We start from the raw sequence: 19,474 nt of genomic DNA, 5'->3' as shown, positions 1-19,474 counted from the left end.
TTTTCTATGCATTTTGGCCTTAAATGGCGTTACAGGTCACTGAAAAGAGGATTTGTTATGATATTGGAGTATTTAAGTTTGTGCGGTGTCTGAATGGATGTTATATTCTCTAACGTGATATTTAGAAAGACACAAACAGACACTGATAATACAATAATTGAAAAGAGAGGCCCAGTATACATGAATGGCAATGTTGTGGAGTTGAAGTATAAAGTTGTCTCACAGTGGCTCTTTCCCCCTGTGGTTTCCTTTCAGAAAGCTCCGAAATATCATAACCAGCTCATCTTGGGGGTCATGGCTATTGACGTGTCCCTGGAAGATATCAAGAGACTGACGCCTCGGTTTACTGTAAGAGCAGGACATAGAGAAGCCAGCCTACTCATACAGCAGATATCGTATTTGCTACCAGTGTTCCTGATATCTTCATCTCTACTCCCTTTTTTTTCTGCAGTTTGGACCAAATGGCTACTACTTTGCCATCGACCCGAACGGATATGTGCTGCTCCACCCTAATCTCCAGCCACTGGTGGGTCAGATCGCTATAATCTGATTCAGAGCAACCAGACGTTTTCCTTTTTCTCCAGTTAGTCAGAGTTGATGTTGCTCCAACTATCTGTTACTTTGTTAAAAACCCATTAGTTGCACATGAATAACAGTCAAGAAAAACACAACATGTTGGATTGTCAAAGGATTTTCCTATGACTTATCGCTGACGTTTGCCAACCGGTCGTCACATTTTACAAAACATTTGCAGAAAAGATTTGTTATCTTGCTTGTCCCCAAAGAAGGTATGATTTTAGCATTAAACTGACATTGCAGCATCTCTGCTTATCCTGAATTACCACACTGACTTTGTTTGTATCGCTTGGCCGACATTTCAGTTCTTTTTTTTTTTTTTTTTTTAAACGTCCCGATGGCTCCGGCATGATGTTTGTTGAAACCCAACAAGATGTTTCTTGTTGACCTTTGAGATATGCGCTCTTCTTGTAAATAACACATGCACAGATTGGTCACAGATGATTACACCGTTCAAATGTCAGCGTCAACAGATAAATTTGTCCATAATTAGTTCCCTTTTCAAAGCCTGGGACAAAAGAAAAAGAATCTGTTTTGGAAACAGAAGATCAATAAGTGATGTCTGCAAAATGTCAATATTTCTCTGGGCTTTGTACTCTAAGCCCACAAATTCTGAGTTATTTCTGAATTATAGTATTGCTGCGGACTAATTGCCTGCTTTTCCGCTTAGACTTTAGAGTTTACTGACCCCGTAACGCTGGACTTCCTGGATGCAGAGCTGGAGAACGAGATCAAAGTGGAGGTTTGGAAAATAGATTACTTCAACTCTTATGATCCCATGAGCTCATGTACAAATCAATAGCACTGGGATTTTCGAATATAGCATGATTGATTTCTATTTTCCTTTTTTAAATTCATTAATTGATTCAATCATTTATAATGATTTGGTCTACAGATAAGAAAACAAATGATCGACGCTCAAAGAGGAAGTTACACGATATCTACTTTGGTGAAATCCCAAGATGAGGTAATTTTATACTCGGAGGATGTCGGAGTCCATGATAGTTATAAACACGTTTGTTGAGAAAATGTAACATGTACTGACCAAACTGTCGCCCCTCAAAGCGTTACATTGACGTAGGTCAGAGGACGTACACCTTTGGACCAGTGAAGGGGACAGACTACAGGTAAATATCGCCATAAAGTGATTCATCCATCGCGTGTGTGAAGTACCTTCGTAGCAAACTTCAGTCCAGAGGGAGAGGAACTCCAGATGCTTTGAGAAATGTTTCTCATAATTACATAAAACCATTTTGTTCTCATTGGGACTGGAGCAGCAGGGTGTTGTTAAGTTCAGGACACAGTCCAGATAAAAATGTAGAACGTGTGTGTATGATTCGGTAATTTCAGCCTCCTGCTGAGAAATGTTTAGCAGGACTTACTGACAGATTGTCTTTGGAATAGTGATGATTTTTGGGGGTGGATGTGATGTTTTTATTGTGTGTTTTTTCACATTGCACTGTGTTCCAGGTCTTGGGGAGTACTATAGGTCAACAAAAGTAGTATAATGGCTTTTGTGGCTCAAGAAGAAGCCGCATGCAATCTTTAAATTGCCTTCGTGACGTCACTCAGTGGCTAAATTGCTTGTAGGTATTGTAGACACCAAGTTTCTGCTGTATCGCTTGTGATCATTTGTTTTTAAAAGGTCCATAATGAGTCAAACAGTGTTATAAAAGTGCGAGGGTTTATCAGATTACATGCAGCTTCCTCTGGAGCCACAACAAGCTTCATACTAAAAAAATTTCACATATGCAGTAGCGCTCCACAAGACCTGTAAACACACTTCGGTGTGTAAACTTTGTTGAGTTACCCTTTAAATGCTTACTCAATTGAACAATGCAGTGAAAGAAAAATAAGGATTCACAAAAAATCTTGCAAAAACTTAAAGTTCCAAAAAATTGCAGAAAAGTGGCTCAACGTGGGAAAAAACAAACCTAATCCGTGCTGTGATGATATGTTGTTTATGATCGTATGTGTGTCCTCTCTCAGCCTGGCCCTGGTCCTCCCTGACTACAGTATGCATTACCTCGCGGCTAAAATCGGCGACACAATCACCCAGGCGAAATGTAAGTGCCATCTAAATCAGTTCAATCTTCTGTTCCCTTTGTAGCTTTTCCACTCAGGAACATTTACCTTCCATTTATACACACAGAAGACAAATGATCCTGGTTGGAAAATGACTGCTAATGTTCTCCAGTGACAGTATTTTGCTCTCCATGTAAGGCTGAGAAACAGTCCTGCCTCAGCTTATGGTTCCTGTCCATCACTTATAGTGCCCCATGCTCATATACAGTACATACACACACACCCCACCCAAAAAGAAATCTACGCCAACCCCTGCATGCCCTCTCCTCGAGTCTATGGCAGCACACACCCTCAGTTGTGGCGCTGTTCAAAGTTTTCGTCGCCAGACAGCGGGACGAGAGGCTCCAGTGTCCCCTTTCACACATATAGCACTCATCAGTTCATTTACAGCTCCTCGCTGTGTGTGTGTGTGTGTGTTTATGTTTGAGCGTGTGTGTGTCTACAAGTGGCCGTATGTGTGTGTGTGTGTGTGTGTTCATCCTCAAGCCTATTGGATACCATGCAGTGGATCAGAGGTTCCATATGTGTGGCGATGTCGTCTCACGTCTCTTTTGAGCCACGTCTGTTCCCACTAGTAAAAGATGTCATTGACTCATAGTGTTACTCAAAGGACGGTTTTATAGTGAGTGTGCCTGTGTGTGTGTGTGTTCACTACAATTAAGATGGAGCCGTCCCTTGTTAGAGTCTGTCCATCTGACTCCATGTTTGCCATCAGTAGCCAAAAGTGGGCCTTAGACAGCCATAAGTATGGTTGTGTATCTGCTCAACACAGCTGTACATTAATACCAACCATTTTCCGATGCATGTCATACATTTAAATTTCACACCTTTAGGCAGCTTGCTTGACATTGATAATCCATCACATCGAAGATTTCATCGCCTTCATTTTTCTTGCAGTTTCATTGAGTGCAGTTTGGAAACTGCTTTTAACGGTTGTCCCGGTCTCTGAGGTCTAGGTTCAGGGCCACTCCTCCAGAACTACAGACTGCCCCACGACCAAAATAGCCTTCACAAACAAACCTCAGTCCAAAAAAGCGACGCAGCGCTACAGTTACTCTGGGTGTGTGTGCTTTATGCTAACGTTAGACACCGAAGAAGGCTGTTGCTGCCTCTTTAGAAAAACACAAAGCACACAGCCCCTGAGCCTAATCTCAGGGGCTGTGTGCTTTGTGTTACTCAGTTATTGGCAGCTCTAGTAGCCTGTCCAATCGTTTCATATAGGTCAAATAAGAGGTTTGGATGGGCTTGTTAGGGGGGCCTGCAACAGCCATAGTTACAGCCACACACACACGTGCACATACATTATTCCTTAAACACACTTCAAGTGGTAACTTACTTAATCTCTAAGTGTTCTGTACTTCTGTAGACAATATTCTTATTCAACGTCCATTTGAATAAAATATTGCGTAACCCTGTTGGCTTCTTTTTGTCTTCACTGCTCTCTTTCCCAATCCTCTCTTTCCTCTCCTCACCCTTCTAACCTCCTCCCTCCTCCTGTTCTCCCGTCCTCCTCAACTCTTGACCATTCCTGGTGTGTTGGACCCCCTGCAGACTTTGTGGGCAAGTATTCTCCTCCTGTGCTTTACCTCACAGCCCCCGTCTCCTTACGCTCACACTACCGGCAGACTTTGGATGTAACTGCGCCCCCTAACTCCGTTCATATGCAGTGTTTCAGACTCCGGAGCACAGGAGCATTTTGTTTTTTTGTTTTTCTTAATTTAGCGACGTCTGATTAACAATGACAATTCTGTTACGCTGAATCAAGCTGGCGTCTGCTCTCAGAAGCAGCGCCTCGCATGCAACGCGCGCCCACACAGTGTGTCGCAGATGGTGTGTGTGTGTGTACGTGTGCGTGCGCATGTATGTATTTAACCCCCCACCTGTTCCAATGGCCCTCAGATGTGGTTTTGGCACTAACTCGCTGTAGCAGGAGGGACAGGATGTTTGCATTATTTAAAGGTGAAGCCATAAAGGAGAAAGCTGTGAGTGTGTGCCCAAAACATGAGTCGTGTTTTTGCTTTTTTGTTTTCTTTAGTTTTCTCTTTTTTGACTCACTTTGAGTTTTACAACCTTGTTAAACAAATGCTAATGAAAGACAGGATCCCTGCTAACACACTGAGCCTCATCTCTTCTGTTTGTCCTTCTGTGTGCTTTGTCATCAGTTTTGACTTGTTTGTGGTCATTGAATCAAACATCCCCTCAAAGCATCCCCTTTTAAGCGCTGTGGTTTTCAAACCGAAGCCCGATTTTGTATCTTTTTATACTCAGATGGTGGAAATAAATGTTAATTTAAAAAGCTAAGGGAACTTGGGAAAAAGTGCATCGTGTCTTCGTTTCCCACATCTATTTGTCAATGCTGATTCTTGTCTTCCATGTTTCTGTGTGTGAGACTGATTAATCCTGAAGGCAGCTCTCATTTTGGAAGGATTCAAGCCGCGCACCTTAGATATTGCAGCGATTCAGTTATTCGCAAAACTGTCATCATCAGTGTGAAAAGGCGTGCGAAACAGCTGAAAATATAAGCAGTCGTCACTCTCCAAATCTCCCTGCTATCCATCATTACTAGATACTTTGTTGGATTAGTAAGTGGTGACCGAATATCAAAGAAAAAGCACATGGGTGCAATTATTTTCCAATCATGACCACCAAAGAGGACAAGGAGTAGCCCATGTCGTCATGAGAAATGTTGCTGTACAGTATAATCGACTGTCGACACGACATGCTTTGGAGAATGTCAAAGGAGCGTTAAGGTTACGAGCTGTGGTTGATATTCCTACGTGCTGTATTGTAATGCAAATACATCACTGAAGTGCAGACCCTCTATCACCAAAAGAATGCTAATACAAACGCTAAAAGCACATCTAAATCACAAGTTTAAAACCTTCTGACCGCATCGTAAGCCTCTCTCTGTGCACTGTCTCCATTTACATCCAAAGGCCTCAAACCTTTAGTTTGGAATCCAATATTTCTATTCAGGACTCGCTCTGTGAATAAAATATTGTGTCACCTTTGACCCCTGTGGTTTTACCCTGCCTTTTTTCCCCCTCCTTTCTTTTCCCTCTCGTCTTTTCCTCCCTGGGGGATGATTCTGTCGTTCGCTCCCTTTCTCTCTGCTGGGATTTTTTCCACTCCAGGGAAAAATGGCAAGTATTTTTTCCTTTACTTTCATCTCTCTCCTCCCGTTCTTGAGCCTTGTGGGTCCGTAACCCAGCATGTCTGGCCAAGTCTGTTCTGGTCCTTCTTGTTTTACCTGATTATTAGCTGTTTGTGTATGACTGTATTCTTTACAGTGTTACATTTCTGTATTTTTTACTTCAGTTTTGTAGATATGTGGTAACTTTTTTGAAAGGAGGGATGAGCTAATGATGAATATGTTGAGCTGTGCTGTTAATGTCTGTCGAGAGATAAAATCTCATTTCAGTTTTTGGTCCCTGTAGCACTTCTCTCTTATTGCTGCACTGTTAAATATTCAACAGGTGTTGCATTCTGCCCGGTCGAGCACCATCTCATCTGCATACAATTATTACTTCAGTTTCATTTGAACCTGTCTGATATTATTCTGCACGGGAAGGAAATTCATACTATTTCATTCCTTTCACCAGTTTCTGAAAGCCTGCTGGCAGACAAGTTCGATGAGTACGGCTATACGTTTATTGCACCGAGGTAAGATGACATGAAGTTTAATTGGATTACAGTTTCTTTGTGTTTAAAGAAAAACACGTGTTCTGCTAAACACATGTTTTGTGCCTGGATTAAACACAAGATTTTAGTAAAGTACCCTTCTGCCATCTAGTGACTGTCCTTTTCTTTTTGTGTTTAACAGTTTGTTCCCAAATGACTTGTGAAATATTGTTATTACACCTGAAACTATAATATAAATAATTGTCACGGCATAAAACCAATGGTCTGTTGATCAAGTTTCAGTACATACCTCTGCTTTAATGTCACAGTTCGGTGCAACGGGATGTTTTATTGTGTCTTCTTCTGCTTTCGATGTTAAATGGCAGGTGGAAAACAGCTTTTAGTCCTATTTTCCCCACCTACTGGACTGGATTTTGCCCCAAAACGGCTATCCTCTCACCCACTGACATATGCTCTCACCACAGTGTGACAGTCAGAAATATCCTACGTATTACTGCATGCAACTGTGACGTCACGTCGCACGCTTACTCGATAGTCCAACTATGGCAAACAGTAGCTGTCATTGCTGAAAACAGAAATGTTTAAATCCAAAATTAAATTAAATCATGTCCTTGCAACTGAAAATGGATTTGTAGAAACCTGACACCCCTGCTGATGACTGTGACTCAGTACAGAGGCAAATTTCAACCCTGTGATTCACTTTTTTTCTGCTTACGTTACTTCAGTACTGTATAAACTGCTTTCGTTTCCCACAGAATGTACTGCAAGGACTTAAAGCCTGACAAGAAGAAAAACAACACTGAGTTCCTCATGGAGTTCAACGATTACATCGACACTAAGACTCCAAACCACCCGTTGTGTGAGTATCAAAAACAGGGAAATATTCTCTGCGATGCCTCTTTCCAGCTTACATCCTCCTGGTGCCATCAACTCTGAAATGTTGCTTGAGAACTGAAAGTTTTCTCCTCGATTTTAATGTACTCTGCAGGACACTTGGACCTCATTCTCACTACAGACTCTCATTTGCATCACAAAGAGCTGCTAAGCTTTACAGTATTTGCTATAGTGCATAAATGCGAATGAATCTCGGCCATCTGGCTCAGCATTAGGTGTGCATTGAAAATTTAATGGAAGACCGTCAACTGAAGCCTATTCCCCAGAGGTCTCTCTCTTTCCAGTGAAATACAGGTCTGGCTGTTTGGTGTGCATGACCAGGCAAAGCTTTGTGAAGTGGAACCCCTGTGTTCGTGTTACCCATTTGATGCTAACTCTAAAAGTCTGACCATCACACGCCTGAGTGCACATGTGTGAGGCACGTCGGCTTAGATGTGACACACACGCGCTCGCACTCGCACAATATTCACCAGTAATATGCCTTCCACACCCCACCCATAGCCGCTCGACCTCATCCAATTACTGTGTGTTTGTGAGAAAGAGCAGGACACGTCAAGCCAGGAGCACGAGAGGAGCAATAAAACACAAATCAGGGGCCAGTGGACCTTCTCCCAAACATCTGACCAATGCATTAACATCCTTGCCATTTCTTGCATACACTCATTGATATGCATCGTGCCCGCTGAGTAAAACAAAAGGTCCTCAGGTATTTATAAAAGATTCCCTTTAAGTTTACTTTAACGAGAACTTGGTTCAAACATGATCAATAAAACTTCTCATCCAATTGAAATATTACTTTCACCATTATTAGCTGCTAGTTTAATGGAGTCCACAGGGAGTTCAGAGGGGGAGAGAGAGGAGTATGGCCCATGTGGACTATTGGCGGCTTGAGTATCGTTACACGGTTTACTTGGTTAAGCCACTGCAGTGGCGAAGAAGTTGAAGTACATTAGGAATTCCTGGGCTGACTTCAATAAAGGATCCCTAATGAAAACCACCGCACGAGGAGGGAAGGTGGGGTGGGGGGGAGGAATAAAGTGTTACACCAGCTGTTTTCTCTGATGTGTGTGGTGTGTCATAAAGGTTGGAGGAGGTGGTGGGGCTATATCGACGAGCCTCGATGTTAATGGACTGGAGCGGGTCGTCGGAGAGTTCAAAGTGGCGGGCATGGACAAAAGAGTGGGCGAACGGCTTTTATCGCCTGTTACGTTTGTCATGTGGTCTTGTTGAATGTCTCGAAAAATAATTTGTTGCACCTATACCAGCCCACCAGCTACACCTCGTCAGCATCAGGCGCATTCACCAATAGCAGACTTTAAATACATATTTTAATGGGTTCATACGGTTGTGTCTGTTTAGGTCTTACTGCACAAGAGATTTTTGAGATGTTACCTTTTCTTCACAGAACATTTTTCTGTAAAAAAGACAAAAAAACATCACATCAGTCTGTCTAGCTGTTTCTATTTTGGACCTTTTAGGTGCAGTATATCAGTTGTAGCCTATTCCCACGTTGCACTCGTTCATTTGGGACGCCTCAAATGTGATGATTTGAAACTTTAAAGGTGCAAAATGTAAGAATTTTGGTTGAAAACATTGAAGACTTAACTAGAGTTATCAACATAATGAGAAGGACTAACAGTTTTGACATGATGTCTACATTCTGTATCATGTTGCAATGTTTAGATGCTAACAGTTAGCCCCGTACCGTCCCGAACCAAAGCTCCTGTGTTAGCAGGGTTAACACCAACACTTCCCCAGTGCTCCGTATTGCATCTTTTACTTTAAAATGTTCTAATTAGTCAGCAGACACCAAATGGTTTCCAGAGATAACATGTTGACAATAAAGTGATGTTTTTCTGTTTAGGTAATGTGGAGCTGGTGAACAGATTGCTGCTGGATGCTGGCATCACTTCTGAACTAACCAAGATTTGGAAAACTAACGAGTTGCAGTGAGTGAAGCACCAACATTTTACCTAGTTTACCATGATTGTTTTTTGTGATCCAGCAAAACAAACTAAAAAAAAAAATGCGTCAGATATTTTGTTGCTTGGTATATGGTAATGGATGTCCAAGTGGAAAAATTGAGTGCAGATGGCTCAAGTATTTCACCATCACCAGTAAATGTCATGCAGGCATAAAGCACAGTCCAGGTTTTTGTAACTGTGTGTTTTATAGCTTTATCTTCTCTGCTTGTCAGGGATGGTGTCTCGGCCAGATTTGTTGCCACCGACGGAGGGATCACACGGGTCTACCCCAAAAGGTACTTGTCGAGCTCATCCTGGAGGGGAGTTGATTTAGAAGCATGGGAAGGAGTAGATAATATGTTCTGGATTATCTTATAAAGAATAATGATGTGGTCTGCTAAGAAAGCTACAGCAAACCCACAAAGTGCTTTATGTTCATGATGAACATTAATCCATCCACCCTTTGTTTGTGTCTGAGTCATGTTGGAGCACGCTAAGCAAAGCAGTCCAAGGACCCATGTCCCTATATCCATAACTACTTCTACCAGTTGCTATTGGGAGATCCCAAGCTTCTCCCAGTCCAGATAGCATTACATTATATAATCCTTTCAGTAAGTTCTGGGCCATTGTCAAAGAGTGTCATCTTACACGTCACAAATACATTTTGAAAGTACAACAAAGTATCTGATATTTGAGATGTATTGCAGATATAATGGGAGAAGATGGCACGTAACAACACATATGTATTTACCTTGGGAATAACTATTTTTGTTATTTGGGGAGGATGAAGTTAGTCATGGATTACCACCGTATGAGGAGTTTTCAGGCATCATCTTGAGAGACAGGGGTGTACATAAGAGCATCATCTGCATAAAAATGTACCCCAGCATCATTTGCAATCAAAGCAATCAAAGCTGCTACTGATTAAAATGTGTACTTCTATGATGTTAATGATGCAGCTACCAGCAGTTTAAAACAAAAGAAGCATAAAAAAAACTACAAAGCAACCTAAATTGTCTGCAAATTGGGGACACATGAGGTCCGAGAGATCCGTATCTTCCGAGCAGAGGATGCAATCAATCCCCATGTAGCGGAAATGGAAAATGTTTGTTGTTGCCATCTTATGCCAGTGTTATTGTTTAGAAAGCGCTGTCCAACAAGTATGTAAACGTCACACTAGAATTACATACCACAAACATCACGGCTCTTTTGGCATGCTAACCAAAACCCCACACCGGGGCCTTCGTTATTTGGTCTAGTGTAAAAATACACTTCAAAGAATGGTCTTTGTTGCTACGTATTTGCACAATCTTTGTGTAAAAGATTGTGGTGTTGAGGGCGATGCACACATCAGTCTGGACTATTGGGTTTAATGCAGGACAGCAGTTGCCAGCAATCAACACATCAATAACTACCTTAATAAGTGAAGCTTGAAGTTGCATTGTTGTTTTGTATAAATGTGTACGACAGTGCTGGGCTGTCCTGGAAAGAAGACGCAGAGACGTACGAGTCGAGCTTCTATAAGCGAAGTTTGGATAACGATCTGTACATCTTCACTCCGACTCCCTACACTAAAGAGAACTGTGAGTGAAAGCCGACATGCGTGCGTGTGTGTGTGTTTTCCTGTGCCTCGGTGTGTTTGCACGTATAGTCAGCGTTCCCTTATTATTCTTTTTTGCAGCAAGTGAAGACTCGGTCCTGGTGAGCAGAGCAGTACACATCGACATAGATGATATCACACTCAAACCAGCTGGTAAGGACACACTCACACACACACACACACAAAGAGAGAAAGGCTTGTATTTACACATTTATACCCCTCATTCCTCAGGTTGTCTCTCTCAATCTGCCACCCACATATAAACACACTTACAGCTATGTCTCTTATTTACACACCTACATATGCAACCCTATAGCCTTAACCCTATTCATGCCTTTGTACCGTCTGAAACACACACACAGTTCGTCTGATATTTACAGGCCGCTACTCCTCATTTGTCTGTTTCTCCCTCTCACTCTGACATATACACACAAACACACACACACACAAACCACACATCAAGTTGTCTGGTCTCCTGTGATCCTTGGCCAAGTTTGCATTTTCGAAAGTTCAGAGAGTAAAGTTGACACAGAGGTCCAACATGATCTAGGATGTCTGGCTTTTGTGTTTGATCCCAGTGGTCGGTGTGAAGTTGGACATCAGTGCCTGGATGGCGAGCTTCATCAACACCACGCAGAGGGTGGATGTGAGTAGATTCTACCTGCATGGCACATACAGTTTGCACAAGGACACACACCTTTCATGATTATATCTGCTCTACTGTATTTTCAGTGCAAGGATGAGATCTGTGGCTGTAAGCGAAACGACGAGGTAAGAAGCTTAAATGCATATTTTTATGTTTTGAGCTGTTATTTATGGACAAGAGTCATGAGCATGCGACGCCGGTTCAATCTCTCTGTGATTCCAGCAAGTAGAGTGCTCCATCCTGGATGACGGGGGCTTCCTGGTGATGTCCAATCAAGATGATGACATTTCTAAGGTGGGCCTCTGCGTTTTATTCTCAATCACAAAAACTAAAGACCTCGGCAGGTCAACTGCAATTCTGTGTTAGTGATTAATGAACCAGTGCTTTATAGGTATAATGCATACATTATATGCTGAGAAATTAACAAAAATGCTGAAAACCCCCCCCAAAAAAGTGAGAGAAAAATTCCAGGATCCGTCATATTATCTAGATCTGCACGATGAGGGACAGGATTATGTGTTGTCCAGCTGACAAACAAACACGGGAACGAAAAGAAAAGTACAACAATCTTGGCAGAGGTAGTAATGCAGTTTTAAATGTTTTTAATCCATTAATTAATTCTCATGGGTTAGCTTACTTTCCAAAAGCAAGTAATAACTTATAACATCTTTACAAAAGAGGCCTTATTTACAACTTACATTTGGTGCTGTAATTCAGAAGAGAGCTGACATGGATGTTTTAAGCTTTTGTCCAAATATCTTGACAACATGAATTAATTATCTCTGCATGTGCAAAACATTTTTTATGGTTCCCGTATTCATATTTTAGGATGATATAACTGGTTTGTGTTGATATTGCTGGAGAGCAATTTAGGGTTTCTTCCAATCAGTTTCCTGAGTCTACCATCTGTAAAGATGGAAAAACTTTTTTTTTTTCGGCAATAAAAATGACAGAAAGATTTTTTGATTGACAAAAACAACTAGCACATGGTCCACAGTCTCACACCCTTAAAAAATGGTTGTTTGCTCAGTTGTTATCACTTTCAGGTGGAATCAGAATCACATATGACCAAATATAATCATGTGACCAAACACCGTACACTGGAGTACGCCATGAAATGAAATTTAAAGCTCTGGAAAAGTTAGTCAGTTGACCTTGAGTTAAGATGTTTTTTTTTGACTTACCACAAACAATAAGCTTTCACACTTAAAATACTTAAGATACTCATCTATAACGTGATCAGCCAAACCTATTGTGAAGCTTCAGTCGGTCTCAATTGGCCCTCAACAACCGTAACAAAAAAAAATGAATGAAGCCTCTCAAAACACAATCCGACCCGTCTTTACATATCATTAACAGACACACACAAACACACCTACAGTAGGCGCACACATTTCTCCCTTTGCCCTATGCTAAATGCTAAGAGCGGGCCCCTGCTGTCATCTGAGTAAATGTTTTTTCATGCGGCCTCGGCTCCTTCCTAATCAGGGCTGGGTGTGCGCTGGATAAATCAGTCGCCCTCTGAAGTTTGGCAGCAGCACTAAAAACCCAGGGGCCTGAGGCCTTGTTTGGAGAAGGCTGTGTGCCCTCAATCATATTTCCTACAGGAGCAACGTTTCTCTCTCTCTGTAAGCTTCTCGCTTTTCTCTCCCGCTTTATGTCTTTCTCCCGCTCGCTCGTTCCTTTTCTTTCTCCGAAACCCTCGGGGAGTCTGCAGCCAACAGGGCTGTGACTGTTAATTCATTATTTGTGTTATTGCACGGGGAAAGGAGAGAAGGCTCCCTTTACCTTATAGATTGGAAGATTTATATATCCTTTGGCTGTTAGACTAAAGAGGAATGGATATGCGGAGGACGGCTTGTTAACGGTGACCTTACAAAGTGGAAGGAAAGGGATAGTTTGTATTTCCTCACGCGTACGTGCACACATATCTCTCAGTGCAGACGCACACATAGATGAGCACTACCTACTGTACACACTCCCTCCTGGATACACAAGTACTTAAACACTCCCGCGCATACGGTCATGTCACACCTCCGAGATGCCGAGACAAACTACTTCCTCTGAGTGGAAATTTATGGCCGCCTGGTTGACTGTGTTAATCAGATTATACTGAAGTCCATCATCCTGGTTTGAGGGTGATTTACTGAGTGCGTGTCGGCGTGTGTGTGTAAATTCGCTGTGAACATTTTTAACCCATGTATACACGCCCTCGACTGCTTTTGTGCATGTGTTTTACTTCTAACAATCGGGAGATGGCTGTATAAAAGTGTTTAAGTGCTCTGTAAATGAACACCTCAGTCGGTAAAATCTACAAAGTGAGGGTTCAAACGCTTCTCACACCCTTGTTACCGAAATGATTTCTGCTCTGAAGTTGTCAGGTCGAGCACAGTCTGATATATTTCCCTGATATTTTCCCAAAATGTCAAACTGTTCTATTAAAAACATACTAAATTTGTTTTAATGTATAGTCAAGGCTGGATTGGCCTCCAGAAAGCCTCAGGTTCACCGTGTGTTAGTTGCTTTGTGGTCATTTTGCTAATAATTACCTAAACCTTCAACTAACATGCCAAATCTGGATGTGTTTGAATACTGTACAGAACAAATGATGAGAGGAAGAAAGTGAGCTAAAAGCGGCTCAGCAGTTACATTTATGTCCTGTGGCCTCAAGACAAAACTGCAGGCATGTGTGCAATATATGGTGCTGTTAAAAAGATGAAAAAAATGAAAACTCCTGGAATTTTTTTAAATTATTTTTCACACGTTTAAAAAAGTTCTCCTGAATAAAAAAAATCTCCTAAAAACAATTCATATTTGCTTGGTTTTCCACAAAAATTCGCCCAACATTTTTTTTAAAAACTTGGTCTCGTACATGAAAAAAATGGAGAGAAAACAAAACAAAACAACAAACAAAAAAATATCCTCACTTGCCCCTCAGGGCTTCCGTACATAAAGGACGAAAGAAACCAGAAAATATCAACATTTTAGAAGCTGGAATCGGCTTTTTTGTTTAGCTCTGTTCTTTCTCTATTTAAACACTTTCATTGTTAATGTGATATAAAAGTGCTATATATATAAAAAAAAAAATGTCTTCCTGTCGTTAGATCGGGCAATTCTTCGGTGTTATCGACCCGGCCCTCATGACGACCCTGGTCAACTCGTCTCTGTTCACCTATAAGAAGACCTTCGACTACCAGTCGATCTGTGAACCCAAGAAAGAGAGCAAGGCGGCTGCAGGCCTGCGATCCGTCTACGTGGTGAGTTACATAAGCCAGAGACCATTCACACACAACCACTAACACACACACAGAGCCACCCACATGTGCACACCCACACTTACTTACATGTTCACACATTTTGATATCCACACATATACATTTGCTCATTTCTCTGCACAGACAGATGCATTCGCAGCCATGCTCGCCTGCTTCCAAATGGTCTCTCACACACACACGAACACACTAACCTACAGTCACCAGGGAGCCATAAATCTGGATGGAGCAGATGAGAAGGGAAGCAGAGGGTATGGTGAAAGCGTTAGAGTGGGAGTTGCAGAAACGGTAACAGGATTAGGTGGTCTAGTGTGCTTGGCTAACACAAGCGAGTGATGTAGAAAGAGGCGCTGTTTTTCATCACATGCAAAGTGTACAGCGAAATTGACGCAAACACGTCCGCAGGCGTCGTTTCTAATTTGTTTTGGATGCTCAGAGGTCATTACAGGTAGCGGTAAGTAAAGGTAACAAGCTGATACCGTACCTAAGAAAGAGATTCGGCTACTCCCAAGGTATTCAGAGATGCAAAAATTCCCCTCATTAGTAGACAATGGAAAACCATGTAATTTCCCGCAAATGTGTACAACACGCTCGAGTGACCAAGGTGAGATGAAAGGTGCAGACATCTCTTGATCAAAGATGCCGTCAATAGCAGACGATGCCTCTAACACGGTTAGTTAAGGCTCCCCGATGACTCAACACGCCATCAGCTGAAGAGAAAGGACACAGCCGTGATTCACCAAAACAAGGCCCTCGCATGCTAGCCATAATCAAAACAGCATGTTGGTGCCTCTGATTCAAACCGTGTGCTGCTTTGTTTTCTCACTGGCTCCTTGTTTACATATTTATGCGCGCATCTGTTGAGGAGGATTGTGTTCTAATTTCCTCCGAGAGACAGGAACATGAAAATCTATGGCCGGACCTTTCTGGTCTCTGTGGTGTCTGCAGCCACTGGAAACACAGCAGGATGTTCAGACAGGCTCAAGCAGCTTAGAACGACTTGATTTTGTCCTTTTCTCATATTAATCTGTACTTTGTTTGTTTCCCTTAGCCCACAATTGCTGATATTTTGAATGTAGGATGGTGGGCGACAGCTGCAGCCTGGTGAGTCGCTCTTTAGAGCTTCTTCCTGATAGTGTTTTTCAAGTGATTAATGAGAAATATATACACTTTTAAAGCATTTAAGTCCTCGGATACTGCTGGAAAGCAGGCAAGGATTTGTTCCTCCAAAATGGACATATAGCATCTGTTTAAAAGCTGAATTGTTCCCAAGACAGTCAGCATTCCACAAAATCTTCTCCCTTGATTTATTGATGCATTAGCATTCACGCAGATTATTTATTGTAGGTTATGTTCCAGACATTTTTCATCCATGAGGTTTGTTTTTGTTTTTTAGGTCAATACTGCAGCAGTTACTGGTCAGCATCACATTCCCCAATTTCCTGGACGCAGGTGAGTTTCTGTCCATTTGACACGTGGAAAACAACGGCGGTTTGAGGGTTTTTGCGAACCTTAATCAGGCCCTGACAGCCAAAAATAGCCTCGTTACAGAAACGAAATAGTAATCGATGTTTATTTTAGTTTCTTTGACAAGGCCTGAAAAGATGTTGAGCACACTATTTTTCCAACTGTTTCTTTTATCTTGAGGTTCTAGCACAACCCCCCGCCACCTGCCAAGAATATGGCATTAGTAACAATATCGTTTCATAGGAACAGCTGAACAGGAATTCATCATCAGAGGATTTCATGCGCGCAACATGTTGCACATCTGACCCAGACACAGCGAATGTACAGTTCTATTTGTGTGTGCTCTAAGACAATACAGATTATCAGCAGATCCAAAACAACATAACAGGTCGATAACAGGAAACACATTTTTCTGACTAACCTCTCCTGGTTTAAGAGCATTAAGCCTGGGTTTCATTTCTCCATGTTTTGCAAGATCTTTGTGTGAAATTCTGAATCTGAATTCACTGGAGGCGACTTTTTCTTCTGACGGAAACAGCTAATCGTGTATTTTATTGAGAAATCTGCACATTACACATTCAGGAATTTATTTTAAAAAAAATAATTTAACTTCCCAGCCAAAAAACAAATGATTTTAAACAGCCACAAAACAAAAAACAAGCAATAACACAAAATTGTAACACCCCCAAGAACAAAGTGCAGTACAAGCCATGCATCGTAAAAGATTTGAGTTTAAGCTCCAACCCCCCGTCGATTCTGTCTTCAAGCCTTTCATTGAATTGTTTTGAAGGCACCAAAAGACATTAAATTATGGAGGAAATTGCAACATATTAGTCTGATGTGTGAATAGTTGGTACAGAAAAGTTCTGCTACTGCGAGGAGTTGTCCATCGCTCATCCGGGAAATACAAATACATAGATGCAGTAGGATGGGAGGTCACGAACGGCAGCTTGCCAGAGTGTGCCATTCTGCCCAGGAGTGTACTCACATCATCCCAAATGTTTCCAGCAATGTTCAAACCCAGAAAAATCCTAATTTTGTCACGGTAGTGGTGCATTTCATTTGGCTCTGGGTGAACGAGACTGAACGTAACGTGACTCAAACTTCGATACGTTATCTCATCCGTGAGCATTTCTGCCCAAGTCACATAGTGGTAGAAATCAACTCCCATGATCCCACGCTGCTTGTGTCTTCGTCTTGAGAGGGATTGTCAGGCAGCCAGCTCTAGATTCCTGCACTCTAATCGTAGTCCTCTCTTGATGCTAAGTGGGCAAACAATTATTTTTTACAAAAGCTACAAAAAGCCAGTTTATTTTAACAATGTTACACTTTAATGATGTAACTGTTTGAATCTTGTGTCAAATGTGTATATTTTTGAAAGCGCCTGTTTACATGAATACACCTGATATCATCCCGCAGCCGAGATGGAGGACGAGATGTCAGACGGCAAGCATAAACAGGTCTGCATCACGGAGCAAACGCAGTACTTCTTTGGGACCGACCAAGGGTCTTTCAGTGGCACTTTCGACTGTTTGAACTGCTCCAGGTAAAAACACCCACACCTTCTCAGCAACACACCGGCCATTTACTGTCGATACATGCTCACGGAGGATACAAACACTTTGCCTGACCTGCAGCGATTGGTTTGCATCCATGAGACACAAATGAAGCCCCCAGAGGCGGCGCTAAGAGAGGGGCTGTAAAAATTCACATGCCATGAAGGTGAAGTTAAGTCACCAACGCGGACCACCGTCTTGGCACGCGCGAGTGTGTGCGATTGTGCAGATGCGTGTGTACATACGCCATTTTAAGGCCCCCTCGTGCCGGCTAATGGAGTGCCTGCCCGCATGCCGCGCGGTGTTCCTGCACATTAGCCGCACACACGTTTCTTTTTAACGACGGCCATAAAAAAGGCAGAGAAAATCATTTGTGCACCAGCGACATGTGGGATTCAGTAAAGGTCTTGGAGGTGGGGTGGCACAGCAGGTTCGCGTCCCCTCGGGAATAAAAGGCAGCCATGAGACTTGACTGAGCGATTTTTCATTGTGTCAAAGATTACAAGAGTGTTGCTTGGTCATGTATGTGAAATAATAAGTGTCTGCAGTGCAAAATCAATGTCCTCTTCTCACTGCGCTCTGGTTAAATATTCAGCTTCCTACTCTATCTCCTGTAAGCATGTCTCGGTGAAATTTTATCTCCATCTTTCCTGGACTCCAGCCCATGTGTCAACAACTCCTCTTGTGTCTCTCGTGTGTCTGCTCCTCTCCAGGACGTACCACGCCGAAAAGCTGCCCAAGACGAACCTGGTCTTTATCATCGCTGATAGAAAAGACTTCTGCTCGGCCTGTGCCAGCAAGCCGTTAACACAGGAAGAAAAGCAGTGTATCCTTTTAGCTGATGCAGCTGTCATCTGGCACAGAACGTGAACATTTGGATTGAGTGAACAGATGTTTTAAAAGTGTATGTTTGTGACAAGATAACAGTGGATGAATGCTAATTATGACAAGACAACAGGATATATTCACCAACACTTTCCATGAAGCCTCTGTCTATAATGCATTACAACACACTGCGAACATACTTACAATGCATTATAGTGTGTCTGAAGCGCTTTATAATTAGTATAAAAAGTTATCAGCACTTATGAAAACTCATAATGCTTTATAACAATAATCATAACTATACTTATGATGCGTCATATTGCGCCTTCAGCACTGTATAATTATAGTTATGCGCACTCATAATGCTTTATAACAATCATCATAGCTCATTATCGTAATGGTTAATAATCGATTAAAAGCATTCCTAAAGTGCATGATAATGTATTATGAACAGTCTTATAATGCGTTATAACGCACCTATAGCGCTGTGCAATTATAGTTATGAGCACTCATGAATACTCATAATGCTTTATAACAATAATCATAACTCATTATGATGCTGCTGGTTAATAATCTATTTAAAACATTCTTATGTGTTACAGTGTGCCGAAAGTTATAAGGAATATTCATATTCAGAATGCTTTATAACAATAATCACAACACTATGTGTTATATTGTGATGAGAGGTTACTGTAAGTGTTTTAAGTAAAGTAATGAATCCCTCTGTAACACATTACAAGCTGGTTAAAAGTCACTATAAATGGCCATAGTGTGTTATAATGCATTATAGACGTGGGCTGCATAGAAAGTGGTGAACACAGGATGTGTTTTCTTCATGCTTCTGTAAAAAGGCTGTTCCTCACGATGCGTAATTCTCAATAATCACCATTTCCATGGTAGTTGACATTTAAAACTTGCCCGGATCTCAGATGTATACACGCTGGGTT

The 19,474-nt window shown here is 41.9% G+C and overlaps 1 protein-coding gene across 1 annotated transcript in view; it reads left to right on the top strand.

Annotated features, from left to right (window-relative positions):
- The window catches only part of LOC311252696 (voltage-dependent calcium channel subunit alpha-2/delta-1-like), a 92,779-nt gene that overhangs the window by 63,866 nt on the left and 9,439 nt on the right, over nt 1–19,474 (top strand). The window contains exons 17-36 of the mRNA XM_084346115.1: nt 256–348; nt 452–526; nt 1,247–1,318; nt 1,472–1,543; nt 1,642–1,703; nt 2,566–2,642; nt 6,264–6,324; nt 7,059–7,162; nt 9,062–9,146; nt 9,395–9,457; nt 10,632–10,744; nt 10,843–10,914; nt 11,340–11,407; nt 11,494–11,532; nt 11,630–11,701; nt 14,512–14,664; nt 15,731–15,783; nt 16,076–16,131; nt 17,566–17,692; nt 18,416–18,528. Coding sequence (XP_084202241.1) covers nt 256–348; nt 452–526; nt 1,247–1,318; nt 1,472–1,543; nt 1,642–1,703; nt 2,566–2,642; nt 6,264–6,324; nt 7,059–7,162; nt 9,062–9,146; nt 9,395–9,457; nt 10,632–10,744; nt 10,843–10,914; nt 11,340–11,407; nt 11,494–11,532; nt 11,630–11,701; nt 14,512–14,664; nt 15,731–15,783; nt 16,076–16,131; nt 17,566–17,692; nt 18,416–18,528 — 1,630 coding nt within the window. The remainder of the gene's footprint in view (nt 1–255; nt 349–451; nt 527–1,246; nt 1,319–1,471; nt 1,544–1,641; nt 1,704–2,565; nt 2,643–6,263; nt 6,325–7,058; nt 7,163–9,061; nt 9,147–9,394; nt 9,458–10,631; nt 10,745–10,842; nt 10,915–11,339; nt 11,408–11,493; nt 11,533–11,629; nt 11,702–14,511; nt 14,665–15,730; nt 15,784–16,075; nt 16,132–17,565; nt 17,693–18,415; nt 18,529–19,474) is intronic.

Source organism: Pagrus pagrus (genome assembly GCF_965226575.1).
Source record: "Pagrus pagrus genome assembly, chromosome: 23".
Classification (NCBI taxonomy): Eukaryota; Metazoa; Chordata; class Actinopteri; order Spariformes; family Sparidae; genus Pagrus; species Pagrus pagrus.
This window is presented reverse-complemented; position numbering and strand designations above follow the sequence as displayed.